Here is a 20741-nt window from a genome sequence, read left to right on the forward strand (position 1 = left end):
GCCGCAGCGCTGGGGAGGGGGGCGGGCGGGGCGGGGGCTGAGGCGCTGCGCGTGCGCCCTGAGCCCGTTGCGTAACCGGGGGGTGGGGGGCGGGGGGGTGGTTACGTTTCTGGAAGTTTCTCGGCCGCTCTCAGTCGCTGCTGGGTGGCGGGAGCGGGCGGTGGTTCTGTCAGGGCTGCGTCTTGTTGTGGCTGTATCGCGGTTGCGGAGGGGTCTGGCCGCTCGCTATGGGGGTGACTCACGAAGCGGGGCTGTCTCCTCAGGCGTCGCCGCTGGAGCAGGACCCGTGCGGGGGGAGCCCGGCGGGCTGCGGCCGGTGAGCTGGCGGTTATTCGGGGTGCTGGGAGGGGGGCAGGTTCCGCTGGCCGCGCTGAGGGGACACATTATTCACGCTGGTTTTTTTTTTTATTACAGAAGCGCGCAGACGCCTCACGGCAACCAGCACCGGGGGTGCCCGGCGGCTCCCAGCGGTAAGTGCCCGCAAACCGCCTCTGACGGCCGGTGCCGGCCCGGTGGGTCGGCCGGGGGTGTGAGGGTGCGCTGGGGTGCCAGGTATTCCCGGGCTTGGAAACCTGTTGGGGGTGTTGGAGGCCACATTGTCTTGTTTTACCTGTGCCCTCTGCGTGACCTTGGCCCTTGTGGAGGTGAAGCGGTGAAACTTTCCCTTCAGTAAGGGGAATGCTTGTTGCAAACGTCTGTGGGACCTAGTTACAGATTTCAGTAAGGCATTAAGAATGATTTGGTAACTTAGGTTTACAGTGAACGCTAAATACACATTTTGTGACAGAGCAAGCTTCCTTAAACTGTAAAGTGGTGACGTAGCGCAGGGTTTAAGTCCTGATGATCAGATAATTACGCCCTAGATTACAGTAACCTTTGTAATTATAAAATGGCTGCCGCTAGGGGGACAGCCATTTTATTTATTAATATATAACCTTAACAAGTCTTAGATTCTGTACAGGTCACGTCCAGTGAATCCATTAGCTGTGTTTTTCAGTGGCTACGTAGAATGTTTTTAATAGCAGCTTGCTCTATGCGCTGCTGGGAGGCGTGCAGCGTTGTGCAGATAGTTTTGTAATGTGATACACTCGAGATTTGGAAGTGGCTGCTTTGTACCTCGAAGGTACTATTTTTTTCTTTTTCCTCCCTGTTGGGGGGAAAAAACTTACGTACAACTGCAGACGAAAACTGTCAAATTTATACTGGTCTGGAAGGCAAATGGTTACATTGCATTGTAGATGCAACAGGCTGCATTTAGAATAGATGGAAGATAAAATTCCTTGAAAATTCTGTCCGGAGGAGGAAAGATACTGTCTTATACGCCTTTTACAAAAGGTGTGTGCTCACCTAGCAAATGAAGGGTATCACAAACAAACCTCTCTTCAAAACTCTGCACAGAACTACCCATGGTTTAAAGTGAAGCGTTTTTTAAATCTCCTATAGAAGACTGGCTACAGGAGAGGAAATGAGGAAACTTAACTGTCACGCGCAAAAAATGCTGATAAACTGGATGACAATTGTTGGTGTGTTTAATTATCCTTGACCTTTTTGCCTGCGTGTCACAATGTATGTTGTTGCTGTATAAATGACTTGATGCATATAAATGATGAACTTCCTCCTCCCCACCCACAACAGGAACAGAGACCGGGTGTTGCAGAACAACAATAAAAACGGAACCAGCTTCTGAAAGTACTGGCGTGCAGAAAACGGTGGTTAGGAAAACTGATGACATGACAGGCTGCATGGATGACTTAACCCTCAGCTCACCAAAGAAAAGAGAGTCGTCTCTGAGATCCAAGAGGAGCTGTGACAGGTCATCGACAAGGTCATCTAGCAGATCCTCTTGCAGTTCACGGTCCAGTTCAAGTAGTTCCTCTTCAGCTTCCTCAAGGAGCTGGAGCCGGTCCAGATCCAGATCAAGGTCATGGGCTAGAAGAAGTGGTTCCCGAAGGTACAGAAGATACTCACGTTCATATTCCAGAAGCTGGTCGAGATCACGCGGCTCTATGAGGTACCGAGGAAGGCACCATGCCAGGCACTACAGGTGGTACCGCCGCTCTCCTCCAAGGTATAGATCACGCAGTAGGTCGTGGTCCCGTGGAAGATCGTATTACAGAAGGTCCTATTCGAGAAGCAGATCACGATCAAGAGGCCGAAGATACTACGGGTTTGGGCGAACAATATATCTTGAAGCTTACAGGAGCTGGAGAAGCAGGTCAAGAACAAGATCTCGGAGTAGGTCACCTCTCCATTTGAGTGAAAAAGGTACTTTCTTGACTCTTGTGTGAGAACCTCAGAACATACAATTTACTTTAACCTGTCAGATTCTCATCTGTTTACTTGCTTTATAAAGCATAACTGGTAATGGTGATGTGGAACAAAATATCTGCGTGGTTATCTGTCTAAAAAAAAATAGTTCAGAGCATATTCTTTGTGTTTCAACTGAAGCTGAATCTCCCAAGTTGTTAGGAAATTTCATCACAGCTGATGCTTATGTAGGTGTAGTGATAGTAAACCTGCAGTTTTTAGGCTTGTATGAGTAGGCACATACTGATTTAAACAGAAGATGCTTTTTTTTTTTCCTCCCCTCTGCAGACAAGAGGGAACTCCTGGAAATTGCGAAAGCTAATGCTGCAAAAGCTCTGGGAACTGATAACATAGTCTTGCCAGCAAGCTTGAGGATTGTTTCTCCTACCAAAGAGATAAAAAATGAAAAACAAGATCATGAAGACCCTGGAGAGTCAGCTGCGGTAAGTATGAACAGGAGTATTCTCAATGAAAAGGTAAACACTTCTTAAAACTTGTCATCTGCATGGATGTGTTATAGCTTTTAACTGTTGGGTTTGTGGTTATGAATGCAAACCCTTGAACAAAACCTGCAGATTTACCAGAATGCTGAATCTGCTCTAGAAACCACTGTAGACTTTGCAATAAGCTGAAAATACTATCAACTCTTTTTAGGAAGTGGTTAATCCACTGAGTACGTGCAGGCTTTCCAGTCCTGACAGGTTGGAAAGGAGAGGTGAATGTAGTTTGTTTTTTTTGAGTTGTTCTTCTAATAGGATATTGGCCATTAATTACACTAGTTCATGTGTTTCTGACCTAAAACAAGGAGTCTTCTTACCAGACTTAGTGTGGAGTTTTTCTTAAAGGTTAAATTTTTTTTTCCCTTTTTAACTGTTAAAAGCTTTTCATGTGCAACAAACTGTTTCCCAGAAATTACATACCCAAGCACACAATGCATTTTACATACTTTATTTCTGTCTTATAGAAATCATGACTATGGTTCCAGACATGATGAAGAAAATCTGTTGGTAATTAAGGGATTTGTGGGCTGTAGCTGCTGTGAATTTTAAGGGAGGGAGAAACCTGAGCAGCTTAAACCTGAATTTTAGTTTGGCTGTGTTGTTACAGTGCGTTAATCTGATTCATGGTTAGTACAAAACTGCAATAACTTGTACCAGTTGCATACTGCTATTTCAAATGGAAGTAAATTTAACTAAGGGTTTTAGACAAATGGTACAGGCATCCCTTTCATAATATATGCAATATATTCCAGATGTTGAGAGAGTACAGAAGAAGAGGCCTGCATCACTTGCAGATAAGTTTGTTGTTGTTATCCCAGGCTCTGCAGGATGGATATGCAGAACTTAATGCAGCTTGCTCTGCCACGACTGTGCTGTATGGCACTCCATGCTTTGAATCATTTAAATCCTTTTTAAAACTGTAACTGGGGCATGGGTGTCAGGTCACATGTGAATTGGTCGATGCCATTAGTAAAAATACTGAATGCTTTTTGAATTGAGTTCAACATCAATCGGATTGCGTATTTAGTAGCTTACCAGCTACTTTTGATGTAAATTTCTGAAACAACTCTACTAGAAAGATCATACTCTCTAGTAACTGCCTTAACTTGCATGGAATGATGTATCCTCCCACTTAAGCTGTGCATGCTCTTCTCTAGCAACCCCGAAGACTAGCAGAAGACATGACCAAGAGTGGAATGGAGAGAGCAACCATACCGAGAAGCATTTCTTTCAGTCCTAATGTAAGTGTGATTTTCCCAAGATGGAAGTTCAGTGCTTCATCCTTCCTGTGTTAGCCTTTTCCCAGCATTGGTTGCCAAAATAAAGATCTTAAATGATTTTGTAATGACTTTCCTGGGGGGGTTAGATAGAGCACTGTAAACACACTGCTGTAGTGTGTTTAAAATGTTGACCTTTCAGCACCTAATAGTGTTGAACATCTGCACTGTGCTACAGACTCATGCAGAACTAGTTTACACCAGAACTTAAGTTACATGTTTTAGTAACGCAGACTAAGGAAAAAGCAACTTCCCCAAATCTTGTGTCTGTTAGTTGATACTCAGTAGGCATCAAGTCTCCCATGAACTGGAAAGAAAACATGTTTTACCAGTACAGATAAACCTCTTGAAGTTGACAGGTTTTAGTACACTCCTCCTTGTTCTGGGATTTTTAAAGGAAATTTCTTTTTCCAGAATACAATGGCAAAGCCAGTACTACAGAAACCAGTGAGCCATGTTAAAGAACCAGCCATTTCTCCAGGCAGAGAAGATGACAGAAAGGGAAGTCCCTATGGGCAGTGGGTTCCTGTCAAGAAGGAAGAGAAGAAAACATTTCTAAACTTCTCACCTAAAAGTGCACTGTTCCGGGCACGCTAGCCTGTCTTTCTCACTGTCTTTGACTGCAGCATTATGCACACTTCAGTAGTGATACAAAATTTTCTTATCAGGTTAAAAACTTGTTCATACCGAGTATTTATTTTGAGATCTTAATTCTGGAATCTTAGGTTTCTCTTTCAGATATAGAGCACAATGATCCAGAAGCCACAGGTGGGAATCTTGTGTATATTTGTAAATATTTTGTATTGCTTTAAAGGACTAGAACTTACAGGTGGGTAACTTTTTCTAAACAATAGTTTCGGTAGCTGTTATTTTGAACTCTTGATTTACATTGTGTAACTGTTTACTTCAAGTGAATAAAGTTTAGTTTTTGCACTGGCTTCTCAACGTGTCGAGTGTTGGATCTGTGCTCAGTACGGACTGTCCCCAGTGTGCTTGTGTCCAGGCTTAGCTTTCACTTACCACGTGGTTACCACCAAGTGCAACAGAAGGTAATTTTTATGTCTTTCTGAAAGTGGGCCCTTACACTGGAACGGTTCCTGCCCAGGCTGGCTGTGTAAGGCAGGAAGCCAGTTGTGACATGGGCAGAGGCTTCATGTGACATCAGCACACAAGTTACGGTGCTGGTAGCTTCAGAGCACCCGAATTTAGTGGCCCAGCGTACTGGGCTCTGTGCCTTGCCCGTGACCTCTGGTCGATGGAGAAAAACATGCAGGCATGTAAAGGGGCTGCTGCATGCGTTTGGAGCAATCGCTTAAAGGATTTTTTTCCTAGAAATAGCTATTAAAATGGAATTTCACTGCTCCAGTCTGGAAACTTAAAATTATGAAATTGCTAAGATGAGGCTGGCAAATGCATGTAAGAATTAAAGGAGTTCTGCAGCAAGTTGGTTGCTTGAGAGTCCCTTGCCCTCTTGGTAAGGAAGGATGGGCCGTTCTGCTGCCGGTAACGGGGTGGCTGTGCTGTGCACGCACTGCTCCGTGCTGACCTCCCACCTCGGGCACAGCCAGCTGCTGCTTCACAAAGGCCACGTGCTGCTTCTCACTAAAAAAAGTGTTCCTGGGGACTTTGAGCTACTGCAGAATGAAGACAAGGTTTATTCTAAACAGAGAACTTTATTGAGAACATGAAATTGCAGATGAAAAGGTGGTTAGAGCAAGTAAAAGCTGTATACAGCTGAAGTTGTTATGCAAACTACTTGTGTTACATTAAATATACTTACTAGTTTTAAAAATGGCTTAATAAGGACTACAAAGTGGGTTTTTTGATACTGCATCCCCCAAGCAATGTTAAGTTGTATGTGCTCTGCCTGAGGCATGGGTTCACACGGCTGTTCCTCTCTCCAAGTTCTGTTTAATCTCGGCCGTGTACTTCCCATAGAACCTCTCTGCCTTCTTGTTGAACTTGGCGTTCCTCTCGTTAATGTAGTCGATGTCTGCATCGTCATTGTAGGGACGTCGTCGACTGTATTTTTCACGCTTTTCGATTCTGTAAGACAAAGGGCAGTGTTTGAAGAGCTGGGGGTGAATCCTGTGGATTTGATTACACAAAGCTGCTGTGTCACACATCTTGGAATTTACTTACTGTTTTTCAAGATCTGCCACCATTCTATCGATGCCTTCCTTAGACGGCACATGAGTTCCGTGGAGGAGACTGTCAGATGTGGGATAAAGTGCTTCACCACTGGACAAGAGAGAGGGGCGGCACTGTACACAGCTGTATTGATCACTTTGAGAGCTCACTGCTTCTGTCTGATTTTTAACGTAACCCTTCAAGGCACTTAACTCATACTGAACTGTGGGAATCCAAGGTTCAGGTGAGAACATGCTGATACTAAACTCAACCTCTTTTTGTTATTTTGACACTAGCACGTGTCTACAAAAGATCCAGAAACCCACTGAAATGCTAAATCCATCTGAATGCAAACTTTGTGAGTTCTCATCCGAGTCAGTCTGTTCTTAAATCATGCCAGGCTGCTTAAAACCCCCCCAAACCCGCTCAGAGAAACGAGTAATCTACTCATGCATTTAAGTATAATCTAATTGACAAAGTATTTCTTCCCACTGATGACACCACTACTGCTCACAACTGCTGAAGCAGGGGTTGCTGAGTAGATGTACCAGGCCATGCGTTTTATGATTATCTTAAAGACTTAATGTTACAGTATATGTGAGAATATACACATGCTGAAACAATTAGTTAAGTCTTCAGTGTTTGCTAATTAACTTAGAAATACCACAGATTGCACCGGATGACTGAAATAAATTACTTACTACTGCTCTTTGAGCTTCTCATACTGCTCCAGGTCAGGTTTGATCTGCCGGGTTAACCTCTGGTACTGGCGCAGCTGAGCAGCTGCGTAATCTTGGGAAGAAAATAAATTGGTGTCAAGGTGAAGGTTTTTATTTCATAGTTCGGTTTGCAGCTAAAGACTAACAAAGGTTGTCACTATGAACACAGACCATTCCATAGGTAAGCCATTACCTGAAAATCCTAGATCTGGATTCTTCCTTTTCTTCTTCCTTTCCCACCTCTCGGCATCCTCAGCGCTGATCTCGAGCAGTTTCACTCGCTCATAGTCTTCTCCTCTCGCTGCACATTCCTAACCCAGCACAAAAAACGGTTCAGTTTTAACGATAACGGCCAAGCATCAAACTTAACCTACCTAGATCGGTCCAGTCAACCTCCAGCATAGGACAGTCATTTAGATAATCACAAGTCTAAGAAATGGATTTTTTGGGGGGATAACACCTGTATAAGCTCCCAAGCCTGTCCAGCCACTGTGAGGGGGGCTCGGTGTCAGTGCAGGGAGCTGTAACAGTCTGGTTACCTTCTTCTTCTCCTCCACCTTCAGCTCCCACTCCAGCCGGGCTCTTTTGGCTTCCCAGTTTGCTGGCAATTTCAGTCTTTTATCTTCTTCCACCACTTCCTGGTGATTCCGCTTGCGGGCCTCGTTCTGGGAATGAACGGTTCGTTATCCCTGGCACCCCCGGCACAGACAGGGAACCCCCTTGGCAACCCCCGCACGGACAGGGACCCCCTGGCACCCCCGGTACGGACACGGGACCCCCTGGCAACCCCCGCACGGACAGGGGAGCCCCGGGGGGCCGGTCCCAGAGGGGGCCAGGCCAGGCAAAACGCTGCATTTGGCGAAGGGGTGAAGCAACCAGGGCCCGTTCATGCCGGACGGGGCCGGGACCGGGCAGGGTGCGCTTATGCGCCGGGAGCAGCGAACCGGCGCCACAACCTCCCCCCGGGAGCGCCGCCCGGGCCGGGCCACCCCAGCCGCCCCTTCGGCTCTGCCTCCCCGGGACCTGCGGCACCGCAGGCAGGAACCGGCTCCACTCCCGGTCCTGATCCCGGCCCCGCTCCCGCACCCGCATCATGTGGAGCTCGCGGAACTTGCGCAGCCGCTCCTCCCGCTTCTGCTCTGCCGCCGCCGCCGCTGCCGCCGCCGCCGCTGTTGTGGGCCTCGCCTCGTCCTCCGAGCCCGAGGAGCCCTGAAACAACCCACACTCAGCCACCGGTCCCCGGACAGGAGTTAGGCCGTCCCCCCCTCCCCCCCTCCCTCCCTCCCCCCCCCTCGCCGCCGTCTCACCTCGCCCTCGGGCGCGGGGGCCTCCAACCCGCCCAGCGCCGCCGCCGCCGCCGCCGCCATCACGGGCGAGAGACGCTTCCGCTTGGGGCCGCACTCGCCTCCTGCCGGGGAGCGGCCGCCGCGCTTGGGCGCCACCCTGCGGGCGGGAGGAGCCGCTGCCCCTTGCCGCCGCCTTCCCCGCACCGCCTGGGGCACGCACAGCGCCTGGGGCACGCACAGCGCCTGGGGCTGCCACGGGCCGCGGGCCTCCCGCAGGGCCGGCAGCGTGCCGAAGGGCTCGCCTCCCATCGAGCCGGGCCGCTCAGCGCTTCGCCGGGCTTTGTGCCCCCTGGGAGCCGCAGAGGCCCGGGGCTGCGCTCCCGCCGGGGCGATGGCCGCCCTCGTCAACGGGTCTGGGCCGGAAGGGAACCCGGCGCGCCCTCACTAAGGGCCGCGCTGAGGCGGCCGGGCCCGGCCTTCCGCACCGGGCTTTGCGGGCCGCATTCCTCTCTGCCAAGGATTAGAAGATGAAAAACACTGACTCTCCTGGTTTTTAACCTATGGAGGCAGATTTAAAGCCTTGTCGCTGCATCTTGGAGCCCTTTGGAAAGCAGTCTTTACATTACCCCTGTATTCCGGATGCCAATGGCCGGGCCGGCAGCCTCCTGCGGGCTGGAAGTGCCTCCATGCTTTAATAAACACTGTTAATCAACCTTTTTTTCTCCTTCTGAGGAATCGATGGGGTGATGCGCACTCTACAGGCAAAGCAAGAAAGCAGCTGAACCAGCTGAGCTCTGCTGTGCCGGGGCTCACCTGGAAGCACCAGCGGGATCCAGGGTAGGGCCTGGAGTAGGGTGGGAATCCAGCCACAGCATCCCTGCCTGCGCCGCCCGGGCCTGGAGTAGGGTGGGAATCCAGCCACAGCATCCCTGCCTGCGCCGCCCGGGCCTGGAGTAGGGTGGGAATCCAGCCACAGCATCCCTGCCTGCGCCGCCCGGGCCTGGAGTAGGGTGGGAATCCAGCCACGGCATCCCTGCCTGCGCTGCCTGCCCGCTCGGCCCTGCCAGCGCCACTCGGGGTACCTGCAACAGGTTTGCTCAGGGAGAAAGCTGCAGTTCTTACAGAAAAGGGAAAGTTTTGCTTCAACCACTGAGCAAAGAAAGTAAAAATTTCCACCATATTGCTGCCGTGGCCTGGATCTTCCAGACTTACAAAGCCAAATGTAGATTTATTGTAAGGGTTTATCAACAACACTGACACGCACGTACAAATGCATCCATGCGTATGCATTTCTAATGTCTTTATACAGTAACGGTAGAAGGGTTCAGAAATTTTGTTTTCCTCTGAAGGAATGATCCAAACCCTGTAAGGTTACTAACTGCCAGCCGACAATAAGTTTATTAAATCGATCTTGTCAGCTGCGGCTCGTGACTTTCCAGCAGAGGGAAACGCAGCACAAGCGATGAGGGGTTGTGGCAATGGCAGGCAGCCCTGGCAAACGGGAACTATCTCTGTTCTCTTTTAACTCCACTTTCTTCTGCTGCCAAACTCTGATGCATGCTGAGTGATTAAAAATATCAAATACAGTGTTACCCAGCAAGGAGTCAAGTCAGAGGGAAAAAAATCCAGAAACCCAACCTAGTGAAGCCAGTGCTGTCAAACAGAGCAGACTGGGGCAAAGAATGGGAGGCAGAAGGCTTTTACATAGCTCTGTTGACAGTATCTTAAGAAAAAGGAGAGGATTGTCCTGACATGGTTTGGGTTTTGGGTATCTCCCCTCACCTGCCTCCTCCACAAACTCGCTGCTTGGCTGGGAGTTGTCGGATTTCCATGCACATGGAGTGGGCTGCCACCACACTGGGGACAGGGACCATGGGTGCTGGGAGAGGGGGGGTTCTGAAAAACGCAGTGGTTGGTGGTGTTGTGCAGTGCGCTGTCAAAATCTGAGTTTCGTGCCTGGGCTGCTGCTTTATCAATATCTCTGCTCCATGTGGAGCTACTGGCCCCTCTGCCACGAGGTTGTCCCTTAGGTCCTGTCCTCACTGGCTCTGAGCCCTTTGCAGTAAGGGGTGTCCCACCGTCTGCGTAGGTGGCCCCATGGAAATGTTTGTTAGCAAAGGTGATCAGTGCGTGACAGGAGCAAAGGAAAGCTGAGAAACATCTTGCTGCCACTGCAGCAGCAATCCTAAAGTCTTGGTGCTTGTAAAGAAGAGTAGCAGGATGCAGCCCTGCTCGTGTGCCCTAAGATAGTGCTTTGCTTCAGGGGCTGTCTCCATGTCCCTCATGTGGGAGCTGGTCACCACACTTGGGATCAGAGAAGTTCCGGGAGCAGACAGGGATGCCAGCCTGGCTCTCAGATGCCTGAAACGCTGCATCAGCTGCGCCCCTCTGCAGCTCCTGCCTGCGGTCCTTCGACCAGCTTTTTATTTTCTGGAGCCTCCAGACAATCTCCTGTGACACTTGAGTGCTTGAGCGCTCAGTCACTCCTGGTCTCCTCCACAGACGAGTTAGGAGCAAGCAGAGGGGCAAGTGGAGGGAAGGAGGGTGGGCTCTGGGCAGAGGTTGCCCCACATATCTGCTCTGCTCCAGGACATGGTGGTGGCCACAGCTCAGCTGCAGAGTGGGGCCATCAGCCGCTTGCATACTCACTACCCTTTTGTTTAATCACGGGAAGCTGGATGGTTTTTATGGGTTTGTGCAGAGCCTTGGCCCAGCCAAGCCCTGAGCTTGGTGGAGCCTCTTTTCCCTCCTCACTGCCGTAATGCAGTTAGAAAATAAACCCGAGAGGTTTCCCTGGCTTCTGTGGATTTGCTTCTGGGTCCGATGCCAGCTCAGGAAGCCCGTTCCTGGTGCAGGTGCTGAGGGTCTCCCCAGCTCAGTGGTACAACTGTGAATCCCAACCTGGCCTGAAAGAGCACGGAAATCTCCCAAACCCACTTTGTGCCAAGGAGCAGGGACTGGTCCTGCGCGGGCTGACAGTGAGTACATGCAGATCTGCTCTTGCTGTCACTTACAGTTAATTTATTTTTAGATTAAAAAATGTTTTTATTTCTCATGCACACAGAATTGGCACTGCTTTTTTGGGTCGTAGCTGACTCCATTGTCTTCTCCAGTTATGCCTCCCCTGCAGTGCCGAAATGAAAAATTCCAGTTACATATTGTACAGGGGTTGGGAGCTTGGAGGAACTGACTCATCTCAGTTATATTTGTCCTTTTCAAAGGGGAAGATCCTGGTCGAGGAGTGGTGGGGGAACAGCTCCGGTTATCTCCCATCCACCGCAGCAAAGGTGATGATTTTATCCAGGGGTCTGCAGGACGCACGGCTGAGTGCCCCTGTGATGGCAGCTGGGTGTCCCTGCAGTGTGAAGCTCCTTGGGCTGCTCAGACAGTCGGGGCAGCAAGGAAGGGAGGGGTTTGTGTCATTTCTCAGAAAAATAATTGTGGCTCCAGCGTGACAGAGGCCACAGCATGCTCCCCAGGACGTGAGCCAAGCCCCCACAGGTAGCGAGCCTCAGCCCTGGGGATATTTCCCACCCATGAGGGAGGGTCAGTAGGGAGGACAACCCCAGCTGGAGCTGAAGCGAGGTGCTGCAGCGTGCCCAGCTTGTTCTGCATGGGTAGCGCTTAAACACAACAGCCGGGACACTGGGATGGCTGGTCCTTTGCCCTGAGCTGGGGCATCCATCAGTGTGTCTTCTCTAAACATCCACCCTCGCTGCCTCTGCTCTGTGGCCTCCATCTTCCACCCGCTGGGGCTGATCCACTGAAGCGCCTGGCTTGGGGGCAGCAGCAGCCTGAGCTGGGCGTGCAGTGCTGGGGCTGGACCTGCAACACCAAAGTGTGGGTGTGCAGTGCTGTGGTTTGGGTGTGCAATGCCGTGGCTTGGGTGTGCAGCGCGGTGCTTTGAACACGTAGTGCCATGCCTTGCGTGTGCAATGCTGTGGTTTGGATGTGCATGCTGTGGTTTGGGTGTGTAGTACCGTGGTTTGGGTGTGCAATACCATGGCTTGAGTGTGTGATGCTGTGGTATGAACATGCAGTGCCATGGTTTGGGTGTGCAATGCTGTGGTTTGGGTCTGTAGAGCCATGGTTTGGGTGTGCAATACCATGGTTTGGATGTGCAATGCCATGGCTTGTGTGTGCAATGCTATGGTTTGAATGTGCAGTGCTGTGGTTTGGGTGTGCAAAGCCGTTGTTTGGATGTGCAATGCTTCAGTTTGAATGTGCAGTGCCATGGTTTGGATGTGCAATGCCATCATTGGATGTGCAATGCCATGGTGTGGGCGTGCAGTGCTGTGATTTGAACGGGCAGTATCATGCCTTGGGTGTGCAATGCTGTGGCTTGGGTGTGCAGTGCTGTGGTTTGAATGTGCAATGCTGTGGTTTGGGTGTGCAATGCCATTGTTTGGACGTGCTTGCTGTGGTTTGGTTGTGCAGTGCTGTGGTTTGGGTGTTCAAGGCCATGGTCTGGATGTGCAGTGCTGCAGTTTGAATGTGCAGTGCCATCATTTGGGTGTGCAATGCTGTGGTTTGGGTGTGCAGTGCCATGGTTTGGGTGTGCAATGCTGTGGTTTGGGTGTGCAGTGCTGTGGTTTGGGTGTGCAGTGCTGTGGTTTGGGTGTACAATGCCATTGTTTGGGTGTGCAATGCTGTGGTTTGGGTGTGCAATGCTGTGGTTTGGGTGTGCAGTGCTGTGGTTTGGGTGTACAATGCCATTGTTTGGGTGTGCAATGCTGTGGTTTGGGTGTGCAATGCTGTGGTTTGGTGTGCAATGCCATTGTTTGGGTGTGCAATGCTGTGGTTTGGGTGTGCAGTGCTGTGGTTTGGGTGTGCAGTGCTGTGGTTTGGGTGTGCAGTGCCATTGTTTGGGTGTGCAATGCTGTGGTTTGGGTGTGCAGTGCTGTGGTTTGGGTGTACAATGCCATTGTTTGGGTGTGCAATGCTGTGGTTTGGGTGTGCAGTGCTGTGGTTTGGGTGTGCAGTGCCATTGTTTGGGTGTGCAATGCTGTGGTTTGGGTGTGCAATGCTGTGGTTTGGTGTGCAGTGCTGTGGTTTGGGTGTGCAGTGCCATTGTTTGGGTGTGCAGTGCTGTGGTTTGGGTGTACAATGCCATTGTTTGGGTGTGCAATGCTGTGGTTTGGGTGTGCAGTGCTGTGGTTTGGGTGTGCAGTGCCATTGTTTGGGTGTGCAATGCTGTGGTTTGGGTGTGCAATGCTGTGGTTTGGTGTGCAGTGCTGTGGTTTGGGTGTGCAGTGCCATTGTTTGGGTGTGCAGTGCTGTGGTTTGGGTGTGCAGTGCTGTGGTTTGGGTGTGCAGTGCCATTGTTTGGGTGTGCAATGCTGTGGTTTGGTGTGCAGTGCTGTGGTTTGGGTGTGCAGTGCCATTGTTTGGGTGTGCAATGCTGTGGTTTGGTGTGCAGTGCTGTGGTTTGGGTGTGCAGTGCCATTGTTTGGGTGTGCAATGCTGTGGTTTGGTGTGCAGTGCTGTGGTTTGGGTGTGCAGTGCCATTGTTTGGGTGTGCAATGCTGTGGTTTGGGTGTGTAGTGCTGTGGTTTGGGTGTGCAATGCTGTGGTTTGGTGTGCAGTGCTGTGGTTTGGGTGTGCAGTGCCATTGTTTGGGTGTGCAATGCTGTGGTTTGGGTGTGCAATGCTGTGGGTGCAGTGCTGTGGTTTGGTGTGCAATGCCGTTGTTTGGACGTGCAATGCCACGGCTTGGGTGTGCAATGCCACAACTTGGACCTGCAGCGCCGCGGGTCCCTGCGCCGGGTGTAGGTGCTGCTGGAGCGGGCAGGCGCGATGCTGGGCTGCGCCCGAGGACAGCTCTTCTCCCCTCGGTCCCCCAAGGGAACTCACCCCTCCCCAGCCGCCACGTGTCACATCGGTGCCATCACGTGCAACCTGCCACATGGGCCTCTTGCGTGTCAGAAGGGAGCCGTGAGCGTGCTGGGGGATGTGATAAGGCCCCAGCATGCGGTGGCGTGAGTACAGCTCTCCTGCGCGGTCCCAGCAGCTGCAGGAGCCGCTTCCACTTCCTGCCCGTCCCTGCCTGTGCAGCGCAGCTCCATGCTGTTCAACAGCTGCCGCGCTCCATCCTGTTTCGTGATGAAAGGTGCTTTAGAAGCGGAAGAAAGTTATGATGATCAGGAGAAATAATGTACAGGCAGGGCTGGAGACAAGGCAAGCCTGCGCTCATCCCGGTCCCAGCCCTTGGGATGGGTGGTGGTGGCGGGGGGATGGACACCATCAGCCAGGCAGCGGCGTGGGGATGCTTCCCCACCTCTGATTTTGGGGGAAACTACAGGGGTGAGCATGGGTGGCATGTACAGGTTGGTTTGCCGGGTGGCCATCCCAGTAGCGTGCTGACATCTGGGAATCTCAGACACATGGCCACATCTCCTTTGTCACCGGGGTGGAAACAGGGGACAGGGAAAGAGGCAGCGCCTGGGATGCCGCTGTGGTTGGGACCCTCAGGGCTGGGACCGGCAGGGTGCTGGGATTGACCATGCTGGGCAGCCCGGAGCAAACAGAAGTGCTGGTTTGAGTAAAGAAAAGGAAAAGTGGACCTAAAACTTGGACAGGACCACATCAAACTTGCAATAACTGCATTAATCTAGCGAGATGGGTGATGTGCTTTGGAAGATAAGATTCATCACAGCATATTTACTTTATGGAACAGGTCTAACATACTGCTTTATTGCCTGTAGTCATTGACCATGGAGAAATTTGGAGAGAGGGGGAACATGAAGATTGTTTGGTTTTTAGGTAAGAATAGAAGCTGGTTTTCTTACAGTCCGGTTCCTTTCAATCACAGACTACTGTTTGTGTCCTGTTGGGTTGCAATTATAATCTTTCAGATCAGACACATAATCATTGGGCTGGAGAGCAAAAAGTACCTGGGTAATGTGCTTAACAGAAATTAACCTGGTTACGTTCGTACTCTATTGAAAATGAGAAAGTGCTGATGGTCAAAATCAATTCCTCCCCAGCCAAATTACTGCAGGGCTGGCTTAGGGTTTCAAGCTAAATGCTCAACCCTCAAACAATGAGCCTGATTGTATTGAATTAGGCTCCTGATCATATAGTTCAAATGATGGCAATGGTTTGCCTCTAATGCTAGCAGCGAGCGTGTGGGCGAAATGGAAAATCCACCCCGTTTTCCTCCCGGGACCACATGGAGGGTCCCGCTGGGTGTCCCCGGTGCCAGCCGAATGAGGGGCTGTGGGCAAGTTTCACCCAAGCTGTCCACGTTACAACCCACCAGTCCGGGATCATAGCTTGAATTGGGGACAATGGGCTGCGGGATGTAGTGTGGGATGGTTTGGGAGTTGCAGCCCTAAGGACTGATAAATCACAGCCTTCCCAGGGAGGTTGATGTTTCTTTTGGAGACTTCTTAAGTGCCTGGAGAGCGGGGCAGCTCTCCGCAGCGCTTGTCAACTCCTGCCTGGTTGCATCTTTTCCCTTAAAAGCCGGAACCTCGCGGAGTTTCCTGGATGAGAGCACCTCAGTCATTAACCGTGAATTTCAAATGAAGCAGATTTACAGTATATATCACAGAAATATACTGGTGCGAGACAGCGGGAGAGTGGCCCGGGGCACTTGCCTCTGTGTTTCTCCCCTCGCTGGGATCTGGCTGGGAAGTGACCCGGCTGATGTGCCACCCTCGAGCATCACCCGCCGGCACAGCCACCCCGGTGCCACCGCCCAGGGCCGCACGCTGTGCTCACCATGTCGGGAGGTGCGGGGCTGGTTCTCCACCGGCCCCTGCGGGATGGGGATGCCTTCGAGGCTCCCAAAACCCAGCAGTAGTAGGGATCGATCGCTGGGGGTGGACGCTTCCCTGGGGGTGGAATGTGACAAGTGGCAATTAATTAGCTGTCAATAAAGGGGAAGGATGGGACCTGTGGTCCCGCTGTTGCAATTAGGAGGGAGAAGGAGGCTGGAGGGAGGGATGCTGTGAGCTGGGCAGCATGGTGGGGGACACTCCTGCTGTCGGTCCCAGCATGAGCAATATTGAGTCCACAACACCACGGGGGTCCCAAGAGGCTGCCCTGGACTTTGCGGGATCCTGCTGTTTCCCTCCCTGCTGTGGGACACGGGGATCGGGCATGGCCATCCCACCGGCTGAACCCCAGGGATGTGCCAGGATGGACCCATCCCCAGCGGGCAGCGGGGCAGGGGGTGACTGCAGGGGAGCAGCCTCTCCGGGCGCAGAGGGAGGATAACGTAACATTTCCCCCGATCAATGAAGATTTTGGTTTGTGAGTTATTAGCCCGGTGTCATAAACTATCTGAAAACCACAAAAGTAAAATAATAAATCTCCCTGTTTACCTCCTGTGTGTTGTTTTTAAGTACCAAAGTCCCTCCAGGCATCTGTTCAATACTGCATCGGCCAAATGCAAACACAAATCACAAAGACAAAGCTGGATTTTGGGGAATATTAGTCAATCTTTGCTGTTTTCCAGTAGTTGGTGGTGGGCAGGGAAGCCTCTGTGCGCTTGCCGGGCACCATGACCAAGTGGCGAGCACAGGAGGGCCAGCGCTGAGTGGGGCTGGGGCAGTGCTGGGTGAGGGTGATGCTGCTGTGGCTCCTGGGGACGTGTCCCTGTCCTGTGTGTTCCCCATCAAACATTTTGGATGCCTCTCACCCCTGCCCTGCTGTCCCCTCACCCCTGCATTTTTGCCGCTGCAGAGGTTGGGCTCTCCCAGTCTGATCATCGTGTTCTTGTAACCCCGCGGCAAGCCCCCCTGCGTGGGAAGCACACTTTAGCCATCATTAAATATTAAAGGACAGCCGGTGCTGGTAAGCAGCAGGCACCTCACCCACAAGCTGTGGTTCCTCAGCAGTGCTGGGGGGAAAAGGGGCCAGCTCCCTGCAGGGCTCCCAGTTCTCCCAGTACACTGCCTCTGGGTGCAAACCCAGAGGTGCTGGGGGTCTGTGGGGCATCCATAGCAGCAGAGGGGCTGTGCCTCCCTCCCTCCCACCCTCTGCCCCATACCCCAGGCAGCCTAGAGTTGTCGGGGTGTCTTCTGACCCCCCAGCCTCCCTTCCCCTCCTGCCGGCCACAGGTTTTCTTTTTAAAGATGCTTCTGGTCGCTCATCCCAGTATTTCTATCTCCTGGCCACAGCCGCTGCATCCTCCTTCATCATTAACTGCCTGCTTGGGTTGCTCCGTGGTTTTCCCCCATCCCAGTGGTCTCTCCCCTCATTACCCACCAGAATAAACCTTTCAAAGAAGCAAAAAAGAATGGTAAAGGCTATTACAGGCAGGGCCAGGGCCGGTGTGTTCCCTTCCACAGCACTGGGAGCCAGATCTGGGGAAAACTTCCAGTTGCAAAGAGAAACCACAGCCAAGACTGGGAGGAAAAAGCAGATTGCAAAAGCAGGGGAGGATGGCCGGGGGCGCGGGAGCTTGCTCGGGCACACTGCGTGGCTTCGGGGAGGGATGCTGGAAGGGCAGTCTGCATTTTAGGTGTGAAGCAGTTGGAAGGGTTGGGGTTTGCTGGCTTTAACGGGAGGGGTTCAAAGAGGAGCAACAGGGCCACAGTGTCTCTTTTCCAGGGAGATGTGAGATGCGCAACTGCTGGTGGCAGAGCAGGGAGTGGTGGGTGATGCGGTACACAGGGGTGCATCGCTCACGGGCATCGTCGCACGCCGTGCTGGCTACCCAGCACTGGGAGGGAGCTGGGGTGCAGGCTGGTTCCCATGGGACACCCCAAGCCCTGCAACCCCCGAGTCCTGCACACGGCCACTCTCTTTGCAGAGCAGTGCTAGGAAATGTGTCGTTTCCCATCTCGACACCCGGATTTCAGGAACCCTCACGCTGTTCAAAGCCGGAGAGGGGAAGAAGCCGGCCCCTTCCCTGACCGTGGGGAGCCGGAGCGGGGTCCTGCTCCCTCCGTGCCCTGCCAAGCCGCCCCACAGCTGGCGCAGGATTTGGGTTCACAGGGCTGGAAAACCAAAAGGAGCTGAGTGGGAGCATTTTGGGGGTGCAGAGCTCCCTACGCTCCCCAGCCCCCTGCTCTTTCCAGCCACTGGCAGCAGGATCCTCCCCAGCAGGCTTGTGTCTGACACACCAGAGTGAAGCCCTGCTACTACACAAGGATTTTTGTTTAGTTTTGTTTTGGTTTTTTTTGTGGTTGTGGAGTCGGATTCTGCTGGGATGTAAACAGGTGCAGCTTATTGGGTTTCTTCTGTGGCCTGATTTTGGCCCCTAAAGTGTTAAGTGAGTGCTAAGCCCTATAAAATTACCCTTTCAGCTACTATTTCTGCACAAAAGGCTTTCGGCGACAAGATATGCCAAAGCATCTGATGAAGTAATATGTCTATTCTCATTTGTGACATTTATTATTAACAGGGAAAAGAAAAAAACCCAAAACCCAGCCAGAAAGAACTCTTAATTGAAGGACTATTGTGCCGTGGTAACTGCTATTAAATTAATCTGCTGCATTCCTTTCCACCCACACACTTTAAAACTTCCTGGTTATAATTAGAACCATTTAAAACCAATTTGACACTCCTTGGATGATGCAGTTCAGCTGCTTAATATGGTGAAACTTTGGTGAAAGGAGCAGAGAGGGGCTGTGAGCAAGCTGGGTTTGCTCAGCTCTTGTGGAGGATCAAACCCAGGAGTGGATGCTCGTGCGTGGGTACGCTGGGTCCTGTGGGGAGATGCCAGGTCCGCTCCCCTCCGGCTGTGAGTCCCCCCGAGCCGTGGCCCGTCTCAGTCCTCTGCAGTCACCCCGGGGGAGACGCTCCCACAAGAGCTGCCCAGAGCATCCTTCACCCAGGGATGCCCATAGGGGCTGGGAGGGTTGGTGATGCTGGTCCCTGCTGGGGGGTGCGAACGCTTTCCCCCTTGTTTGGGAGGCACCTTGAGCGGTTGCCTCCTCCTTTGTGCAAGGTGATAAAAGCACCAAAGCAAAAAACGTGCTGATGCAAAAGCATTTGAGTGTTCAAGTGTAGGAAAAAGGCTTCTAACTGCAGAACCGAAAGGTGTTTGCTGGGTTTTTTTGGCAACAGGAGACCTCAGAGGCGTGCTGATCCCATGCACCCGTGCTCTGCCTCGAAACCTTGGTCAGGGTTAGGACGCTCTCGGTGTGTGCTAGTCCAGGGCTGGATTTGGGAAGGGTTCTCTGGCTGTGTGGGAGCTGGAGTGTAGCTGTTTGCTGGGCGAGTAAACAGAGAAACCACCAGGCCTGGCTGAAAACTGGTGCTGAGCCCCAGCGGGTGTCACTTCTGCAAATCTGTTCCTGCTCGGCCGCCTTTATCTGTCATTCTCGTAACCACCTGGGTGGCATTTCGCTGGTATCCGCGGCGCCGTGCAGAGCTCTCGAGCACATCCCCGACCACCTCAAGGCAAAGCCAGTTCCTCTAACCGGCCCTGGAAGATCCCGTTAGTCACGGTATCTTTACTGTCACCTTCTGTTTCCTTCTGCATTTGGCTTTCAGTTTTGCGACATGTGTTAACCAGGACTGTGTGCCGGATCCAGCCCCAGCCCCGCAGCTTCCTCACCCGCCGCTGGGACGATTTCCTCCCGGCGCCCACCTTGCACCCGTCCGCCCGGCAGCCAGGGGTGTGACAGCTTCAGCGCTTAGGTTTTGGGGGAAAACGTGGTGGTTTGTGCTCTAGACCCTCTGTTCCATACGTTTCTCCTTTAGGGAAAAGGCTGCGGTGAAGATCTCAAGGGCTGGAGCATTGCCCCTGGTTACCTCTGCTACAGCTCGGTTTCGGGGTCCCGCTTGGGCCTTGGGGGCGAGGGTTTTTGGACATGGTTTGCATAGAGATGTGCGCTGCCGTGGCCCCAGCAGCTCCACAGAGCCCACGCTCTTACCCAGGGCCAGTACCAGCTCCTGGTCCTACTCGGTGCTGCTGCCACGCCCGCCCTTGCACCGTATATTGGGCTAAATACTGCTCCAAGCACGTATTTAGCCATTCTGACCAGTGCCATTTGCCCTTCTTTCGGGGCCGGACTCATGCCAGCGCCTTCCCTTTTCCTTGACCTCGCTGCTCTCCCTCGTACGGATGTTTCCCGTCTCTCCCAGATGCCCTTAGTCACATTCAGCTCATCCCCACCTCCCTCCCTTGTGCTGCCCGCTCCAGGGCTCAGCGCAGTGGCATGAGCTGGGGATGTGCTCTCGTGCCCCATCCAAGCGAGTGCCGGGGTGGATCTGCCAGGAATGGCAAGGAGAAGGAAATGTGGGGGTTTTCGCCCCAAGCAGGCCCCCGCTGCAGGGCAGGGACCCCCGGTTGGGGCTGGTGATGGGGAGCCACAGCCAACAGGTCGTCTCCACAGGGATGGAGCGCGACGGGCTGGCTGGGGCTGGCGTCACTGCATGTGTGGATTTGGGAGGGTTTTTTAACAAACAAACTCCAATTTTTTAGATTTTTAATTTCTTCCCTCTTTCTGTCCTCCCCCTTCTTCCGCTCTGGAGCACGATCAACCCCCAAAGAACAGAGGTTATTTATGCATTTGTCTAATCTGTATTGGTTGTGTTTGGGGTTGGTTGGGTTTTTTTTTC

At 52.2% G+C, this 20741-nt stretch overlaps 2 protein-coding genes across 2 annotated transcripts; one reads left to right on the forward strand and one right to left on the reverse strand.

Annotated features, from left to right (window-relative positions):
- Positions 1-118: 118 nt before the first annotated feature.
- On the forward strand, positions 119-5022 carry RSRP1 (arginine and serine rich protein 1). Its single transcript, XM_056332339.1, has 6 exons — positions 119-316; positions 415-470; positions 1636-2265; positions 2596-2750; positions 3965-4048; positions 4499-5022. The coding sequence occupies exons 1-6, from the start codon at positions 228-230 to the stop codon at positions 4679-4681; spliced, it is 1197 nt and encodes a 398-aa protein (XP_056188314.1). The 5' UTR covers positions 119-227; the 3' UTR covers positions 4682-5022.
- Positions 5023-5737: 715 nt separating this feature from the next.
- SYF2 (SYF2 pre-mRNA splicing factor) lies at positions 5738-8857 on the reverse strand. The gene is made up of 7 exons (XM_056332340.1): positions 8241-8857; positions 8020-8142; positions 7473-7598; positions 7127-7244; positions 6916-7006; positions 6227-6325; positions 5738-6130 (listed from the first exon to the last, which is right to left on the reverse strand). Exons 1-7 carry the CDS (start codon positions 8526-8528, stop codon positions 5965-5967), a joined length of 1011 nt encoding a protein of 336 aa, XP_056188315.1. The 5' UTR covers positions 8529-8857; the 3' UTR covers positions 5738-5964.
- Positions 8858-20741: the final 11884 nt, after the last annotated feature.

This window comes from Falco biarmicus, chromosome 3 (assembly GCF_023638135.1).
Source record: "Falco biarmicus isolate bFalBia1 chromosome 3, bFalBia1.pri, whole genome shotgun sequence".
In the NCBI taxonomy this organism is placed as follows: Eukaryota; Metazoa; Chordata; class Aves; order Falconiformes; family Falconidae; genus Falco; species Falco biarmicus.

Coding starts and splice junctions, on each gene's coding strand:
- SYF2 (XM_056332340.1), bottom strand. CDS start 8,528: ATGGGAGGCGAGCCCTTCGGCACGCTGCCGGCCCTGCGGGAGGCCCGC. Junction 7,007..7,126: donor TCCAGATCTAGGATTTTCAG/GTAATGGCTTAC, acceptor TTTCTTCCCAAG/ATTACGCAGCTGCTCAGCTG. Junction 6,326..6,915: donor GAGAAGCTCAAAGAGCAGTA/GTAAGTAATTTA, acceptor TCTCTTGTCCAG/TGGTGAAGCACTTTATCCCA.
- RSRP1 (XM_056332339.1), top strand. CDS start 228: ATGGGGGTGACTCACGAAGCGGGGCTGTCTCCTCAGGCGTCGCCGCTG. Junction 317..414: donor AGCCCGGCGGGCTGCGGCCG/GTGAGCTGGCGG, acceptor TTTTTATTACAG/AAGCGCGCAGACGCCTCACG. Junction 4,049..4,498: donor GCATTTCTTTCAGTCCTAAT/GTAAGTGTGATT, acceptor TTCTTTTTCCAG/AATACAATGGCAAAGCCAGT.